At 36.8% G+C, this 16,694-nt stretch overlaps 1 protein-coding gene across 2 annotated transcripts in view; it reads right to left on the bottom strand.

Moving 5' to 3' along the window:
* The window catches only part of SMC3 (structural maintenance of chromosomes 3), a 31,236-nt gene extending 15,809 nt beyond the window's left edge, over positions 1–15,427 (bottom strand). The window contains exons 1-12 of one of the 2 annotated variants that reach the window (XM_036438964.2): positions 15,265–15,427; positions 13,643–13,718; positions 11,414–11,452; positions 8,677–8,744; positions 6,904–6,975; positions 6,445–6,524; positions 6,112–6,190; positions 3,550–3,667; positions 2,471–2,646; positions 1,902–1,982; positions 1,136–1,300; positions 717–838 (exon numbers count right to left, since the gene is read on the bottom strand). In XM_036438964.2, the coding sequence (XP_036294857.1) occupies positions 717–838; positions 1,136–1,300; positions 1,902–1,982; positions 2,471–2,646; positions 3,550–3,667; positions 6,112–6,190; positions 6,445–6,524; positions 6,904–6,975; positions 8,677–8,744; positions 11,414–11,452; positions 13,643–13,718; positions 15,265–15,279 (1,091 nt within the window). In that variant the 5' untranslated portion in view covers positions 15,280–15,427. The remainder of the gene's footprint in view (positions 1–716; positions 839–1,135; positions 1,301–1,901; positions 1,983–2,470; positions 2,647–3,549; positions 3,668–6,111; positions 6,191–6,444; positions 6,525–6,903; positions 6,976–8,676; positions 8,745–11,413; positions 11,453–13,642; positions 13,719–15,264) is intronic. The other variant, XM_036438965.2, reaches the window with a different exon arrangement.
* Positions 15,428–16,694: the final 1,267 nt, after the last annotated feature.

The raw sequence follows: 16,694 nt of genomic DNA, 5'->3' as shown, positions 1-16,694 counted from the left end.
ATAAATACTTACTAAACTCCTTACAACTAAAGACACTATAAAGGTTAAAAGGCAAGAGAAAACATTTAAAACATATAAAATAAATATGATCTCTATATTACATAAAGCAATTTGGTACAAGAGGAAAAAAAATTAAGGGTAATTCACTAAAATGAAAGGTAAGTGGCACATAAACATGATAATGCACTAAATAATAAAATCAGCAAACACTGGCAAGTCCAATCTACAAATACATACTAAAATGTCTAGCTATTCAAACAGCATTGAAGGGGGATGAGGGAGGTGGTAATGGGGGAATAAGGATACATATGTAACACCATAAACAATAAAGAAATTAAAAAACAAAAGACAGCATTGAATAAAAAAAAAAGTGGCAGAACATAAAGTAACATGTCATTTGGTGAAAAATAAACATGAATGACTTAAAAAGATCCAACATCTAGCTATAATATTTTAGACATGTTATTTAATCTATATAAGTTTGTCTCATATAAAGTGGGGATAGTGTGATTCTCTTAGAGCCTTTGAGTAAAAAGAATGTAGACAATATATGCAAAATAACGCTTGGCCCACAGTATTTGTTTAACATTAGCTATTCCTCTGTAATGGCAATTAACTTTTGCCCTTAATACTGTGCCTTCTTAACCCATGACTATTTAAGTTCTATAGAAAACCTATACAGAAAGTTAAAAGTGGTGGTGAAAAAAATCCCAAACCTAGCAATTCCTCGCTCTTCTTTTTCTTTTACACTGTTGAATTTAGGTTCTGTTTCCGCCAATTCCTTCTGTTTTTCTTCTATTTTTTCAAGCAGCTTCTGCCTCTCTTTTAATAAGCGTTTCTGTAAATAAAGCAAGATAAGTAAAATTGCAATCTGCTTAAAAACTTTTGTTTAATTTATAAGTCTAACATAAAATGTTTTCTCATGAAAGAAACTCATGAGAAAACTGATCCTGCAACACAAAACTAATTTTTAAATATAAGAAACAATGAGATAATACTGCGTTGCTATGTGAATACAAATTATTTTAATGTGCCAAATCTTTTTAAAAATTCAAGCATGCACCCATCATAGAAAGGATTCTTAGTCCTCCTCATTTGAATATTTATGTATTTCATTTTTAGCATTTTAACTTACCCTTTGTTCACTATTGCCTGCCAATTCATCTTGTAAATCCTTTGCTTTAAGCTCCAACTTAGTTCTCTGCTTAATTTGTTCTTGTCTTTCAGCACTGAGCTGCTCCTTTTCTTCTTTCATGGCTGAAATTTTTGTTTTCAGTTCTCTAACTTGGCGTTCAATGTCCTATTCGAAAGTTTCAACTAGAAATGAGTCGGGCAATTAAAAGTACAACAGCAGAATTATAATACCACTAGAGGCTCCATACATGACATTTATGTGGGGTGGGGGCAGGGTGGGGAGAGGTCCCTCAGCCCTGCCTGCACCCTCTCGCAGTCTGGGAGCCCTCGAGGGATGTCCAACTGATGGCTTTGGCCCCAGGGGAGCAGGCCTAAGCTGTCAGTCGCACATACTTAGCACTGCCAAGAGGTGGGACAGGCTCCTGCCAATCGCCAGCTGTGAGCCCTACTCAGGGCTTCTGGTTGAGCAATGCTCCCCGTGGGAGCGCACTGACCACCAGGGGGCAGCTCCTGCATTGAGCATCAGCACCCTGGTGGTCAGTGTATGTCATAGAGACCAGTCGTTCTACCTTTCGGTTAATTTGCATATTAGCCTTTTATTATATAAGATTCATTTTGTCCGGTTTTTTTCCCCTTTCATTTACACATTCAGTACTGTTTCCTCTACTCAATCCCAGTGACACCCCACTTAAAGTAATCATTCCCAATTCTCGTACAAAGGTCCCACTGTGGTGAAAAAAATAGCCAGGTGTAATTTGTAATCTTACCTCCATTTTATCTCTTGCATCCTGCTGGGCATCTCTTAATTGTCTGGATTTTTCTCCACTAGTTTCTCGCTTAGCAGAAAGCTAAAAACACAACAAAACCAAGCTATTATTTCTAACTCATCTTGTATTGTTTAATTTTTCAAAATACCTAGTTAAATTTTTAGATATCTGCTAAAATAACCATTGACTTTAAAAGTTTTTACCAGAAAACTTAGTGGTTTTCTTTAAATAGAAAATTCCCTAAAACAAATTTTTGTACAAAATGTCAGCAATAGTAATTACAAAATACATTTTATGAGCTAAGAAAAAAATTCATAAAACTTTAAAGGTGGCTTGGTCTGAGATCCCACCTGATTATATATTTTAGACATACAGCGAGGCCAACATGGGTCTACACATTTTTCTTAGAACAGACTGAGAGGACAAATTTGCTAACTAATAAATTCATTAAGTTTTCAAATTTACTTTTCTATTTAAAAATCACTAAAAAATATAAATATAGCACAAGTTTAACTCATTCATAGTAATAAAATTAACCTGAATTTAATTGGCAAAGATAAATATTTTACCTCATCAAGTTTAGCACGAGTCTCGTTAAGTTCCTGATTATAAATGGTATATTCCAGGGCTCGTCTCATTTTATCCCACTTCTGATACTGAGCTAGTTCTTCCTTTTCTTCCTCTAAGGTATGTAATCTCTCTTCAATGTATTTTAACAACTCATTGATTTTTTCCCGTTTGCCCTCTTTAAAAAAAAAAGGGGGGGGGGATGAAGGAGTTCAATACATTTTTATATAATATCTCTTCTCAAATATACCATTAGTTAAACTTAATCTCAAGAACTGCAGCATTATTTCTTTGATATTATGGGATAACCAAATCTAAGATAAAATGGCAATTATGATGCTTTATTATGAAAAACAACAGAGAACAAACTTACACATAGTGACACTGATTCTCACATATATGTGATAAGGGTCTCAGTATAAGCTCCCTTTAAAAGCTTAACATTAAAAAACACAAAACCCTACTAATATCAATGGTATCACAGAGTCCCAATTTTACAGTAAAGCATTATCTATAGCTGCTACATATTGAATGCAATTATGGTGCTACTTTGCTCCTCTACTCACCACCATAAAACATGAAAAAAGATTTTACAGATGGGGAAGCTTTGAACCAGAGATCAAGTCTAAAGTTATAATGTCAGTTAATTATTAGATTTTGAATCCAGGACTGTCTGACTCTAAGCTATTACAGGACAAAGCACTTGAAGAGCAGAGTGGGTTTTCACAATAAATGCACTAATGATAAGTCTAAGTTCCAAGTTTTACATTTACTTGCTCCTGAACAAGTAAATCTAAATGTAAATTTTGAGGAATACATCCAAATTTGTTACCTCACACAAAATGATGAGGACATTAGAGGCACAAAATAGTTAACCTAAAAGTAATTCTTTATTCAAAGAAATAAATTATTGGAAATCTCAAACCTTAAATTGCTTAAAACTAATTTTATCTCCATTCAACATATAGGCAAAGTATCATACAATATACTCCTGAGATAGACATAACTCCTTTGCACTACAATACAATGAAAAGTAACTCACAACAAATAGAAAAAAGGTACAATCACAATTCTCTTTTACCTGTTTCTTTCATTAAAGAAATACTTTCTTCTTTTCGTTCATCATATACTCTAGTACCAGCTACTTCTCGTAATAGTTTTAGTCGCTGAGAATCTGGTGCTGTTGCCATTTGGTTGATCTAAAATTTTTGGAAAAATAATTATTACAGCACTACAGACTGCTCTTTAAGAACTCTACCTTGAATGAGTATCCACATAAGATGAGTACGAGTTCACTAATATAATCTGTACAGTACTTAAGTATACCTATATCCCTGTATTCCCTTTTACTTAAGTGAAATTTACCAAATAAAAATCTAAGATATATATTCATAAGTCTGATTTATGATAAAAAAAAAAACAACCAAAACCCAAATTACAAATGTCAGAGTTCTCTGTAATAAAAAAAATTAAAAAAATTAAAAAAATGCACAAAAACAAATGACAGAGGAATATCCCATGATCTCTTTTTCTTAGTCAATTTGACAAAGTATAAAAGATGAGATTTATTCTAAATGAACAAAGTATTTTTAAAGGGGAAACCTTAACTCACTATGCATTTTTTTTTAAATATATTTTATTGATTTTGTACAGAGAGGAAGGGAGAGAGATAGAGAGTTAGAAACATCGACGAGAGAGAGTCATCGATCAGCTGCCTCTTGCACCCCCACTGGGGATGTGCCCGCAACCAAGGTACATGCCCTTGACTGGAATCAAACCCAGGACCTTTCAGTCCCCAAGCTGACGCTCTATCCATTGAGCCAAACCAGTCCCGGCTCACTATGCATTTTTTAAAAGCAATAATGATACTATTAAAAGTATAACAAAAATGGTATTCTTGCCAAAGCCGGTTTGGCTCAGTGGATAGAGCGTCGGTCTGCGGACTGAAAGGTCCCAGGTTCGATTCCGGTCAAGGGCATGTACCTTGGTTGTGGGCACATCCCCGGAAGGGGGTGTGCAAGAGGCAGCTGGTCGATGTTTCTCTCTCATCGACGTTTCTATCTGTCTATCTCTCTCCCTTTCTCTCTGTTAAAAATCAATAAAATATGTATATTAAAAAAATGGTATTCTTAAAGTATAGATTAAAATAACTGTCTCACAGGGTAGGGTATAATAAGCAAAAACATAAAATAAGCAAAAAAAAATAAGCAAAAACATCTTTAATATCTCACAAATATATGGCAAAGAAAACACATGACAAAGAGTGATAAAACCTAATTACCATGAAACTTTATATAACAAACATGTTCTTTAAAATAAAACTAAGCACTAAAGGTAAAAAATGCTATCACTGCATTAAAAATTCAAGTTGACAGTTACTTTAACACTTACATAAAAGAGAATCAGCTCTGAGCTAAGAAAAAAATGGTCTGTCAAAAGTATACACAACAAAAATATATGCAACCAAAAAATCACCCTTCCAGTGCTTCTCCTTGGTTACCCCAATTAAGTTTGTTCATTTTTAATTTACTCAATTAAAAAATATTTAATGCATCATTACAACATATATGCCATTCTTCTGGGCACTGGGAAAGAAAACAGTGAACAAAACAGGTCTTGCCCTCGTGGAACTTATTCCAGTGGAAAAAGAGGAAATAAGCAGACCATCACAGAATAACACAACTGCTATGAAGAAAAACAAAACAGAACGGAAATAAAGCATATAGTGTAGGGGTGAAGGCAATACTTCTGTAGATGGTCATATGAAATCACCATGAGCAGAAATTAAAATAATGTAAAATGGCCCTTGTTGTATGTGTGAAGGGAAGACTCAGATAACTGCTATTTCAATCCAGCCTTCTTTTTAAAAAATGTCTTATAAACCATCTTTTAAAAAACCTGTTCTTCTGGTATCACATTTCCCAATGTGAAACACCATACCCTTCCTAATCACTTCTGAATGCTAGCTTTCCAGCACAAATCTAAAAAAGCCTTCAACATGATATTTGAAGTGAACATTTGTTTAAGAACTCCCCCCTAGTCCAAACGAGCATTATAGAAAACTTTAGGACATTATAGGTACGTCTTAAGAAAAATTAATTATCTTAGATATACAATAGTTTAAAATATATTAGAAAATCATAGATCAGCTAAAGTATATAGAAACTAAAAACTACAATGAATATAATCTCTATAAGGAAAATAATATGTAGCATTATGGTGAATACTAGTAATATAAGCTTTTAGCATTTTAATTTTGTGATATACTTTTAGAAAGTAATATTTTCAAATGTGATTTTTACAGAATTTCCTCAATATTCATAATTTATGATTTTAAAAGATTTCCAAAAACCTAAATGTCTTCCAGTGTAATGTACCTTAGAAAGTGATACAGGTCACTAAGGAATGATGATCCACTTAAACTCTACAAAAATACTTCCCATCCCATTATGCAATGGATCTTTGTATTTTATAGCCACATAAAAGGTAATACTAACTACAATACAAAGTAAACTAGTGAAAATAAGACATAAGGTACATTTTCGCTTCAATGAACTTCAATAACCACCACAATAAACCAAATCATTCACTGAATATACTCAGAAACCAAATTCTATTAAAAAAGGACATACAATTTTTTTACCTTTCCTTGTTTAACAATATAATAAGGATTACTTCGAGAAAAACCAGCACTTTCAAGGAGATTCATCACATCATTTTTCCTGTTGATAAAGATAAAAAATTTCAGATAAATAACCAAAAAATGAGTACACTAACTTTTGGGTTAAGGAGCATGAGGGACTTCAGAACAATCATTAAACCATCTGTTATATTAGCTTAAGAGAATCTTCTGATTCTAATGTTTATGCTTTAAATATTGATTTGTTGAACATAAGTAAATATGCTTATATTAGGCAAGTAAAAAATACTTTTACTCTGTTGCAAAGAAATTACAAATGTGAAGAAAAATGCTTACGTGACCATTTTTTTGTCTAAGAAATATTGATCCTTTTTGGCACCAATAACTCTTCGAAGTGAAACTTCCTCTTTATCAATCTAAGAAGAAAAAAAAATAAAAGCCCAGAGTTAATTTAATAGTATAAGTAAAAAACTTTAAAGGTCACTTTAGAGTCCCTAAACATAACAATTATTTTAACATTTCAATCTCTCTACAGGTATGCTATGAATACTCAATTCTTAGGATAAAGACATTTTTTTTTAACAACAGCTTGAACATTCCCACTTATTTATTATTTATAAGAATGCTCATTATAATTTTAAAATAAAGTTAGTATGTAAACTGTATAGTAACTCTGGCATAAATGAAATTATAATAGCTTACATAAAGCTATAAATAAATGTTTTAAAGCATAAAAAAAAACAGCTGCAACAATAAAATTCTCAACATAAATAAAAATAAAAAGCAGTTACTCACTGGCAACCGGTTGTCTGAATTGTCAAAAATAATCTCCACAAAAGCAGAAATAACACGAGGACCTGTACCCTCCTAAAACATGAGATAAATAAATTTTAAATGTAAGTGCTATTTTCAAATACTTTAAACACATTTCAAATTTAGTGCATGGTAACAAGCCTAGTTCAATAAAGAAAAATTTCTACCACACTAGTATATATCTCCCTTGCCAAAATAGCAGATACTAGGATATTAGATATTAGATATTAGGATAGTAATATTTAACATAAAGGCTTTTGATTCTGAATGAGAATACAAAAGATGTTAAAGTTAGGTCCTCATTAAAGCACAAGAGCCTATAGACACTAAGTTCTACTATATGATAATATCTAAAACACTTTGAGGCTTTTCTTTTACAGACTTATATTAAGGCTGAAAATGAACCCTAACAAATCATGTAACTATTGAAACTCTGTTTTTTCAACATTTGAGATAGTCTATGTTTTAAATCTGCTAAGAAAACACATTTAACATGTGTCACACTTAAACCAATTTACATAACCAAGTCCAGGTAATTTCCAGATTCTGGACATGGTATCATGTAGTGATTCAACACAAGGTAGAATATCTAAAAAGATTATTCTTTTAATGCCAATCTGAGAAACTTAAACAGATTTTTCTATAAAGAATTAGTCCTGATTACTGAGCCAAACATTCAAATTTGGGGAGTAGGGTGGAGAGCTATTTAAAACAAAAAACAAACACAAAAAAAAACACTTCCTAGGTGTGAGAGACATTATTGAGAAAAATGGAGGAATCTTACTTTCTGATCCTTAAATTAATTATAAGCCTTATTCAAACCAGAAATATAAATTATACTATTTTATGTCTTTTGTAATTTTTATCCTAAAACTATTTTAGTTAATTATTCATAAAAAAATCTAATGAAAAATGATAATGATTTTCTTTACACATACTTCTTTCATATTGGAAAATGTTAACATTTAAATAAAAATATGGCTAAAAATAGTAACAACTTTATGCTGCTTAGTTTGCAATGGTTGCTTCTATATGGTCCCATTTAACTTCTGGTTCTGAGTCTCAAAGTTCCTAATCCCCAATATCAAACTCTTCTTTCTCCTCAGCAAACCTTCTTCTCAAGCTTTACCAGACAATACCCTTAATAAAGAATTTATATTTATATGGAAGACATATCCATCTATACACAAATCCTACAATTTTCTTATCATTCGATTAAAATTAGAGCTTTATCCTGTATTAACATAACAGGTTAAATTTTATAGCAGAGTAAGAGGCTACATCATATTCAAAAGGATCTGAAACTTAAACAAATAATTTATCAGGATTGACAATGTATTTTAAAATATATATTGATGCGTTGGCTGGTGTGGCTGTTGGCTGGAGCATCATCCCATGCACCAAAAGGTTGCAGGTTCGATCCCTGGACAGGGCATATTCATTTGGGAGGCAGCCAATCTAGTTTTTCTCTCTAAAATCGGTAGAAGCATATCCTCAGGGGAGAATTAAAGTAAATAAATAAATAAAAATAAATACAGCTGACCCTTGAACTGTGAGGGTCCACTTATATGCAGGTTTTTAAAAAGGATCTGCACATGTTGTTCAAGGATCCATTGGTGATTGGAAATCTGCTATTTGGAGAGCTGGCTGTAGTTACATGTAGATTTCCTACTGAAGGCAGTGGATGCAACTATCCCTTGAGTTGTTCAAGGATTAACTATAGTATCAATAATGTCTTAAAGCAGCCTCACTCACATGCAATAAAGCCAATCGCTGTTCCGGACGAAGATGACTAAACTCATCACTGAGAACAAACTGAATTGCTAGAAATACAAAAACATAACAGTTAGTACAGTCTAAAAATGAATTTATGCCTTACTAATAATTTCCCATATCTTCATAGAATATAATGTATCAGGTAGTGAACAATGCAGATAAAGTGGATTACCTGCTTCATATAAACAACAAAAAAGCAGGTAATTTGCCTGTATTTCAGACTAATCAGCTAGAAAATGATGATATAAGAAAACTATTAAGAAGCTTTCATTGAGCCCGGCTGGCATTAACCTATGAACGAGGGGTCAGTTTGATTCCCGGTCAGGACACATGCATAGGTTGTGAGCTCAAACCCCCATGTGGGGCGTGCAGGAGGCAGCCGACCAATGATTCTCTCTTATCATTGATGTTCCTATCTCTCTCCCTCTCCCTTCTCTGAAATCAATAAAATATTTTTTAAAGTGTTCACTGAAACATTTAAGATAATAAAATAAAAAGAAAATACAAAGGTACAAGAAGAGACAACCAGAACTAAGGTCTACTTCTTATTCAAAGTACTCTCTGACTTGTTAGGTTAACACTATATTTGCTTTTACCCACTAAATACGTTATATGTTATTTATTAACAAACTAGAATGCATTCCTACAATATTCTTAATTGGATACTTTGTTAAAAGAAATAGAACTAAGTAAAAATATCGGGAAATGCCTGAATGGTGTGGCTCACTTAGCTGGGTGTGGCCCCATGCACCAAAAGGTTGCCTAGTTGGTGTGTTCATCGGTTGAATGTCAACCTATGAACCAGGAGGTCACAGTTCAATTCCCAGTCAGGGAACATGTCTGGGTCGTGGGTTCAATCCCCAGAAGGGGGCATGCAGGAGGCAGCCCATCAATAATGCTCTCTCATCACTGACATTTCTATTTCTTTCTCCTCTTCTATTCTCTCTGAAAGCAATAAAAAAATAAAGAGTAAAATCAAATTTTAAATATATATGTGTGTGTGTGCGTGTATACATATATATATATATGGAAATATTTCAGAGTCCCACCTTCTACTCAACTGCTTTCATAAGGAGTCACTCCTACTTCCACATAGAGCACTTAAATGGACTGATCTAGATATGGCACTCTTTACTCAGTTGTTTTGTTCCTAGTCCACCCAAAAGACCTTTGAGCCGAAGCCAGTTTGGCTCAGTGGTAGAGCGTCGGTCTGCGGACTGAAAAGTCCCAGGTTCGATTCCGGTCAAGGGCATGTACATTGGTTGCGAGCACATCCCCGGTAGAGGGTGTGCAGGAGGCAGCTGGTCGATATTTCTCTCTCATCAACATTTCTACCTCTCTATCTCTCTCCCTTCCTCTCTGTAAAAAATCAATGAAATATATATATAAAAAAAAATGCATATATATATATATATATATATATATATATATATATATATATATATAATTAGGGGGGGAAAGACCTTTAACAGTGTGTATGTGTGCATAAATGGGGATGAAGTGAGGACTGGCTATCTTTTATAATCACCTTGGAGTGGGGGGTGGAAGGAAAATGAATTTAAATTGCTCTCATTCCTGAGAAGATTATGAAACACTAATTTCTACTCCAAGCCACTCTCTTACCATCCCAAAATTACTACACTGATAGGATACATACCGTTTCCCTGAAAATAAGACAGTGTTTTATATTAATTTTTTCTCCCAAAGTTGCGCTAGGTCTTATTTTCAGGGGATGTCTTATCTTTCCATGCGCTAGGTCTTATTTTTGGAGGACGTCTTTTTTTTTCTTCTTCTTCTTTTTTTTTTTTTTTAAACATATTTTATTGATTTTTTTACAGAGAGGAAGAGAGCGGGATAGAGAGTTAGAAACATCGATGAGAGAGAATCATTGATCAGCTGCCTCTTGCACAACCCCTACTGGGGATATGCCCTCAACCAAGGTACATGCCCGTGACCGGAATCGAACCCGGGACCTTTCAGTCCACAGACAGACGCTCTATCCATTGAGCCAAACCGGTTTTGGCTCGGAGGATGTCTTATTTTCGGGGAAACACGGTAGTAGTACCTTTTAGCTTTACAAGCAGACAGAATAGAACTTTTGGTTTTCTAAACCCACCCTTTTCCTCACATACTACTCAACTAAGAGGTTCAAAAATTTTCCAACTCACTCTTCATATAGTCTAATTCTCTTAACATGATTTTTTTCTGCCCAGATTTGCTAACAGAGGCATTACTAAACGTAAATGCATCTAATCTTTAGAGATAATTTCCAAAGTCCTGTTTACTATCTGCAAACAGACAATAATCCGTTGAGTTTACGGAGTTTTTACACCCTCCATTCATTATAAAAATAACTGGTTTGGAGCCCCAGCTCGCTTTGCTCGGTGGTTGAGCGTCGAACCTCAGGTTCGATTTCTGGTCAAGGGCAGGTATCTTGGTTGCAATTTTATAATTCACACAACCCATCTAAGGCAGGCAGGGTGAACATCTCTGTTCCTAAAATGGAAGATTAATTTGAGAGGCTGTTTTGCCCAGTCTCACAGGGCTCATTAATTGAGGTATAGAGTAGAAGTCAGGTCCTTACACTCTTAACTCTCTAAACTACAACCCTGTATGAAGAAGTATTTCTTGGATTTCATGCAAACATAATCTCAAAATGAACTATCTTAAGATACGTAGGTTTTAATATATTTAAAATTCAAAAAACAATACTTACCATAAAAAAAGTTACTTTTTCCAGATCCATTTCTGCCCACTATAAAATTTCAAAAAAAGTATGTTATTTTGTGTAAGAAACTATAAAATTAAAACTTTACTAAAAGTATTAGAAAATTTATAAATCCAAGTTTCTAGCATAACATCTTAATATTTATTAAATACAACTGAACAGTAAACAAAAGAAATCAATAAACAAAACAGCTTTAATAACCAAATGAGTATTTTTATATAGACCTCAGATATCTTTTTCTCTAAAGAAAATAATTTAATTGTTGATATTTTTGCTCTTTCCCAATAGTTTAAAATTAATAAAAATAACTAAATTACACTGGTTTTCATAATTTATAATCATTACAATGTATTCTATCTTAATTGCATACAAAGTATTTCTTAATAATATAAAGATGCACATATTACTAAAATTTTTAAAAATACTCAATAATCATTTTATAAATTCTCAAACTATTCACATGTTAAATAATTTATATCAGCCCTATGTACATAATATAGTTTCATATTCACAAAAGTATAGATAACTGTAAAGCATTAATTTTTTCTATCTGAATTCAGAAATAAGCAATTCTATACATATAAGGGTATCAAATGTTTCGAGTTTAATGAATTCATTTCAGTGTTTTGTTTTGCAACATTTTCATTAAGATTCTTAAACTTAACCAAAATATGCTGAACAATTTAGCCTCAAAGTTATCACCTTTACTGCAATGTAAATCCTAAAGAGATCACTTATGTTATGCCAGAAAGTAATGAATTGTTTTTAAAAAGAGGCATATAACAGACACAGAGGCCAGCTTGAAGAAGCTTCCACTGGCTAAATCTAGGACAACAGGAGTACCATAATAATTAGAAGAATTATAAATTAGTGCTGGGGTGAGGGGGAGATAATCCATGAGTCTATACTGACAATAAAAAGATAAGCAACCAAGAAGGAAGGGCTCTAATTGATCATGGTAAATGTGAAAGGAATGCTGGAAATGGGAAAAATAAAAAATCATTTCAAACCATCAGAATAAAGAATTATTAATGGACACAAAATGTAGAGGAAAATTTTTATAAAGATCACCATCTTTTCATGTTTCAAAAGTAACTCCCCATTCCCATAGTATTTATTAGTCGCAAGGGAAAATAACTATATACCGGTAGTAGAAAAATTAGGCACGACCTTGACTGAGTGATCATTAACATCAGTAAAAGGTAGATGACACAATATTTTAAATAAAACAATGTTATAAAAGATAAAGAAACACTGTGGAAAGGACCCACCTTAAAGGATCCTAAAGAGACATGACAACTAAACGCAATGCCTGATCCTAAATGAGATCCTTTACTGGAGGGGGAGAGGCTATCAAGAGCATTTCCGAGTCAACCAACAGAACTGGAAAATGAGCAGCAAACGACTGCATTAATATTAAGTTCACTGAAGTCGACAAGTATACTATGATTTTGAAGAGAATATCCCTTTTCTTAGAAAGTTCACATTGAAGTCTGAGGTAAAGTTCCATGATATATATAACTTACATCTAAAAATTCAGAACATCAAAAAACACTTGTGCTGGCTCTCTGAGCAAAACGGAGCATCATCGCCAGAAGAACCTGCAGACTGACTATTGCAGGGCAATCACCACTAGCCCTGAGCCTCACATAGCTGCTTTTTCATTTAATCTTCCCAACAGCCCTTGGAGATGGGTATCATTACCTCTACTTTACAAATGAGAAAACCGAAGACTCTCAGGGAGTCAAGATTGAAAAAGAACACATGCCAGAACCAGGATTTGAATCCCATCCAATTTTGTTTCATAGTTTCTGACCTTCCCACCAAGCTATGTGGTCTATCCTTAGACATTATGACAGGGAGACAAGAAATCCGAGAACAATGTCATTTGTGAATAAAGAATAGTCATCTCTGAAACAGGCAATAGTGAGCATTTTAACTACAAAAGGGCACTACGTTTAGTGTCATTCACTATCAACTTAAAGCTGTGCAAACACACACACAGTAAACCCAAATAAAGTAATGTGTGACTGTCTCATTCAAATACTGTAAAGTAAGCAATTCATCAGTGCAGACAGAAGACAAATAAGTTATGTCATACAAAGAAAGACAGTTATGTATGCTCAAAGGTAACTTTGTCTCCGTCAGCCCAGACACAGGCAGAATGTAAACGGCTGCAAAGGTATAAATCCGATCTCGGGAGCCACGAACACTTACCAATCACATTGTGCTTTGAACTGAAGGGATCTACAATGGTCTGATCTCTGTAACTTCGAAAACCCTGGATGATCACCTAACAAATAAATGAAAGCGATTTTTTTTTTTTTTTTCAGAACACACACCAAGAAATAACTTCTAAAAAACGTTTTCTTTTGCACTTCTTTGCCCTTTCTGGTTTCTTCTTGAAAATAGAAGACTGTTGACTTCTCCTAAGAATATTGCATTGTGGAAAGTGGCGATTATAAAAATCGTCGTCGGAGGACACACCGTCCGTGTATCAGTGACCATTGCCAGGGTGTTTAAGTTTTCATGGGTTCGGGGCGTCTCAAAACCAAGCACCCTGGGGTAGGGGTCGCTGGACCCCCAATCTGAAGGGCTCGAGGAAATGTGTCAAGTTAGGCAGGCTGGCCCCAGCTTTTTTCATCCGAGAGAAACCCGGGACAGCACCCCCAAAAAAGAGACGTTACAAGAAAGGAGTACTAGCCGAAACCGGTGTGACTCAATGGATAGAGCACCGGCATGCGGACTGAAGGGTTCCGGGTTCGATTCCCGTCAAGGGCATGTACCTTGGTTGCAGGCACATCCCCGGAGTGGGGTGTGCAGGAGGCAGCTGACCCATGTTTCTCTCTCATCTATGTTTCTAGTTCTCTATCCCTCTCCCTTCCTCTCTGTAAAAAATCAATAAAAATGTATTTTTAAAAAAAAGAAAGAAAAGAAAAAGAAAGAAAAAAGAGCTGAGGCCTGTTTGGCTCAGTGGATAGAGCATCGGCCTGCGGACTGAAGGGTCCCAGGTTCGATTCCGATCAAGGGCATGTACATGGGTTGCGGGCACATCCCCGGAGGGGGGTGTGCAGGAGGCGGCTGATCCATGTTTCTAGCTCTCTATCCCTCTCCCTTCCTCTCTGTAAAAAATCAATAAAATATATTTTTTTAAAAAGAAAGAAAGAAAAAAGAAAGGAGTGCCGAGAGCCTAACATTTCCGACAGGGAAACTTCCCCAAAGGGCCGCGGATGGGCTCTCCCTAGTGCGGGACTGGGCGCGGGATGCCGATGTGACAGATGTAAACAAGCAGGAGGCGCTGCACGTTCTGCCCGAATCCAGTCCCTTTTCCTGCTCCGGTCAGACGGGGAGGAGATGGGCAGCCCGGGAAGCTGACACCCACCCAGCCTGTGCCTCCCGCCCCTGGGAGGTGCGGGCCGGGCAGGGGAGACTCATCCCCCCCCCCCCCCCGCAGCACCCCCCGCTCCTGGCCTCCCCGCTCCCGGCCTCTCCGCCCCCGTTACCCCCCCGCCCCCGCCCCTGCCCCCGCCCCCGGAAGGCCCGATCCCCCCACAAGGCCCGCCCCGCGGCCTCCACACCTCCCCCAGGTCCTTTCTCCTCCACACCAGGCCCTGCACGGGGCCCGGGCTGCAGAGGGGCGCCCCAATTCTCCGCGGCCCCCGCGCTCCGGGGCCGGGCCTTTCTCCGTCCCCTCCGTCCCCTCCGTCCCCCCAGTCCCCGTCCTGCCCAGGTCCCCCCGGGCCGCGAGCAGGGCGGCCGCAGGTCGTGCCGCGACATCCCCGCCTGCAGGAGCGGTCCTCCCGCGGCCGTGCCGGCTGTGAGGGGCGCGCAGACCGTACCTGCTTTATGTACATGGTTCCGCCGTGACCCCGACCGGGGAGAAGGGCTGCGCGGGAAGAAACAACAACCGCGCGGCCGCGGGGTCAGGGAAGACACCTAAGGGCCCCCTCCCCCTAAGCGCCGCGCCGTCCCGCCAGCCAAACAAAATGGCGGCGGCCCGGGAGGCGGAGCCCGCGCCTCGGACGGAACCACCCTCGTTTTCCCAACCAAGCGTAGGGGGAGTCAGGGTCGGGTCTGCTCTATATGACTTCGAAAAGGAGGCTTCTCCGGCGTCCTTAGGTGGGTTGCGTTTGATCATTACATTTATATTTGTAGCCGAAGGTTTCCTGAGAGTTAGTCGGAAGCTTCAGTCGGTAAAGCCATGGACGCGAGGTTGGCTCGTCTTCCCTCAGAGCGTGGAGCCAATGGTTGCGTCCACGACAGGGAACCTTCGGCGCCAAAGCCAAGTATGGGAGCCGGAGGGCCAATAGCTGTGCGGGCCGGCGGTCACGTGGTCTCGGGCTGTTTAAAAGCGCGGACCCGGAGCGGGCTGTGTCCCTGGACCCACAGAATGCCTTTGGGGTCTGGAATTCAAAGGATTGTGGAATCCTTTCTCTCTCTCTCTCTCTCTCTCTCTCTCTCTCTCTCTCTCTCTCTCTCTCTCTTTCTCAACTGAAATTCTTTCACATTTATGTTAGAAATGTAATGTGATACAACCACTTTATTGTAAAATTAAATATACATCTATCCTATGATCTAAGCCCAAGATGAGCATACCGAATATGTCCTCAATGATTTTTGTAAGGATGTTCATGACAGCTTTATTTATTGATACAATGATCCCAAACTAGAAGCAACCCAAATATCTACCAACTGATGACTCAATCAATAAAATGAACTACTGATAGATGCAATGACATAGATGAATCTCAAAATTATACTGAGTGAAGCTCAAATATATACTGATGAAACTTAAGAGATTTACTCATATATATATATTCCAAATGAATACATATTTCTATGTATATGAAGTTCTAGGACAAGTGAGACAAATTTATGATTGAAAAAAAATCAGAAAAGTGATTGCTTTGAGGAGGTTAGGAGGCAACTGGGAAGGAATACAAAGGAATTTTCTGGGACCTGATGGTAATGTTCTTTACAGTGATTTGAGTTCGAAGGTTTATGCATTTATCAAAAATCTGTGACTATTCGCTTAAGATTTTTACATGTCATTATATGTGGATTTTACATCAAAAGAAAGAACATCAATAAATGTAGAGCTGTAGTTAATGAGAGGTAAGTGTAGGCCAGGCTGCAGTTTCATCTCAGCCTCTGGGGTTGTTGAACACACACATTCTGCTCACATGACAATTACTTTAGTACAATACGCAATTTGAACATGCTGGAGATAAGAGGAAACTTTTCAGTTTCATTGATGAAAACACAACTA

The sequence above is a fragment of the Pipistrellus kuhlii genome, unplaced genomic scaffold, assembly GCF_014108245.1.
Source record: "Pipistrellus kuhlii isolate mPipKuh1 unplaced genomic scaffold, mPipKuh1.p scaffold_m20_p_15, whole genome shotgun sequence".
Lineage (NCBI taxonomy): Eukaryota > Metazoa > Chordata > Mammalia > Chiroptera > Vespertilionidae > Pipistrellus > Pipistrellus kuhlii.
The sequence above is the reverse complement of the archived record's forward strand: the minus strand, read 5'-3'. Positions and strand labels throughout refer to the sequence as shown.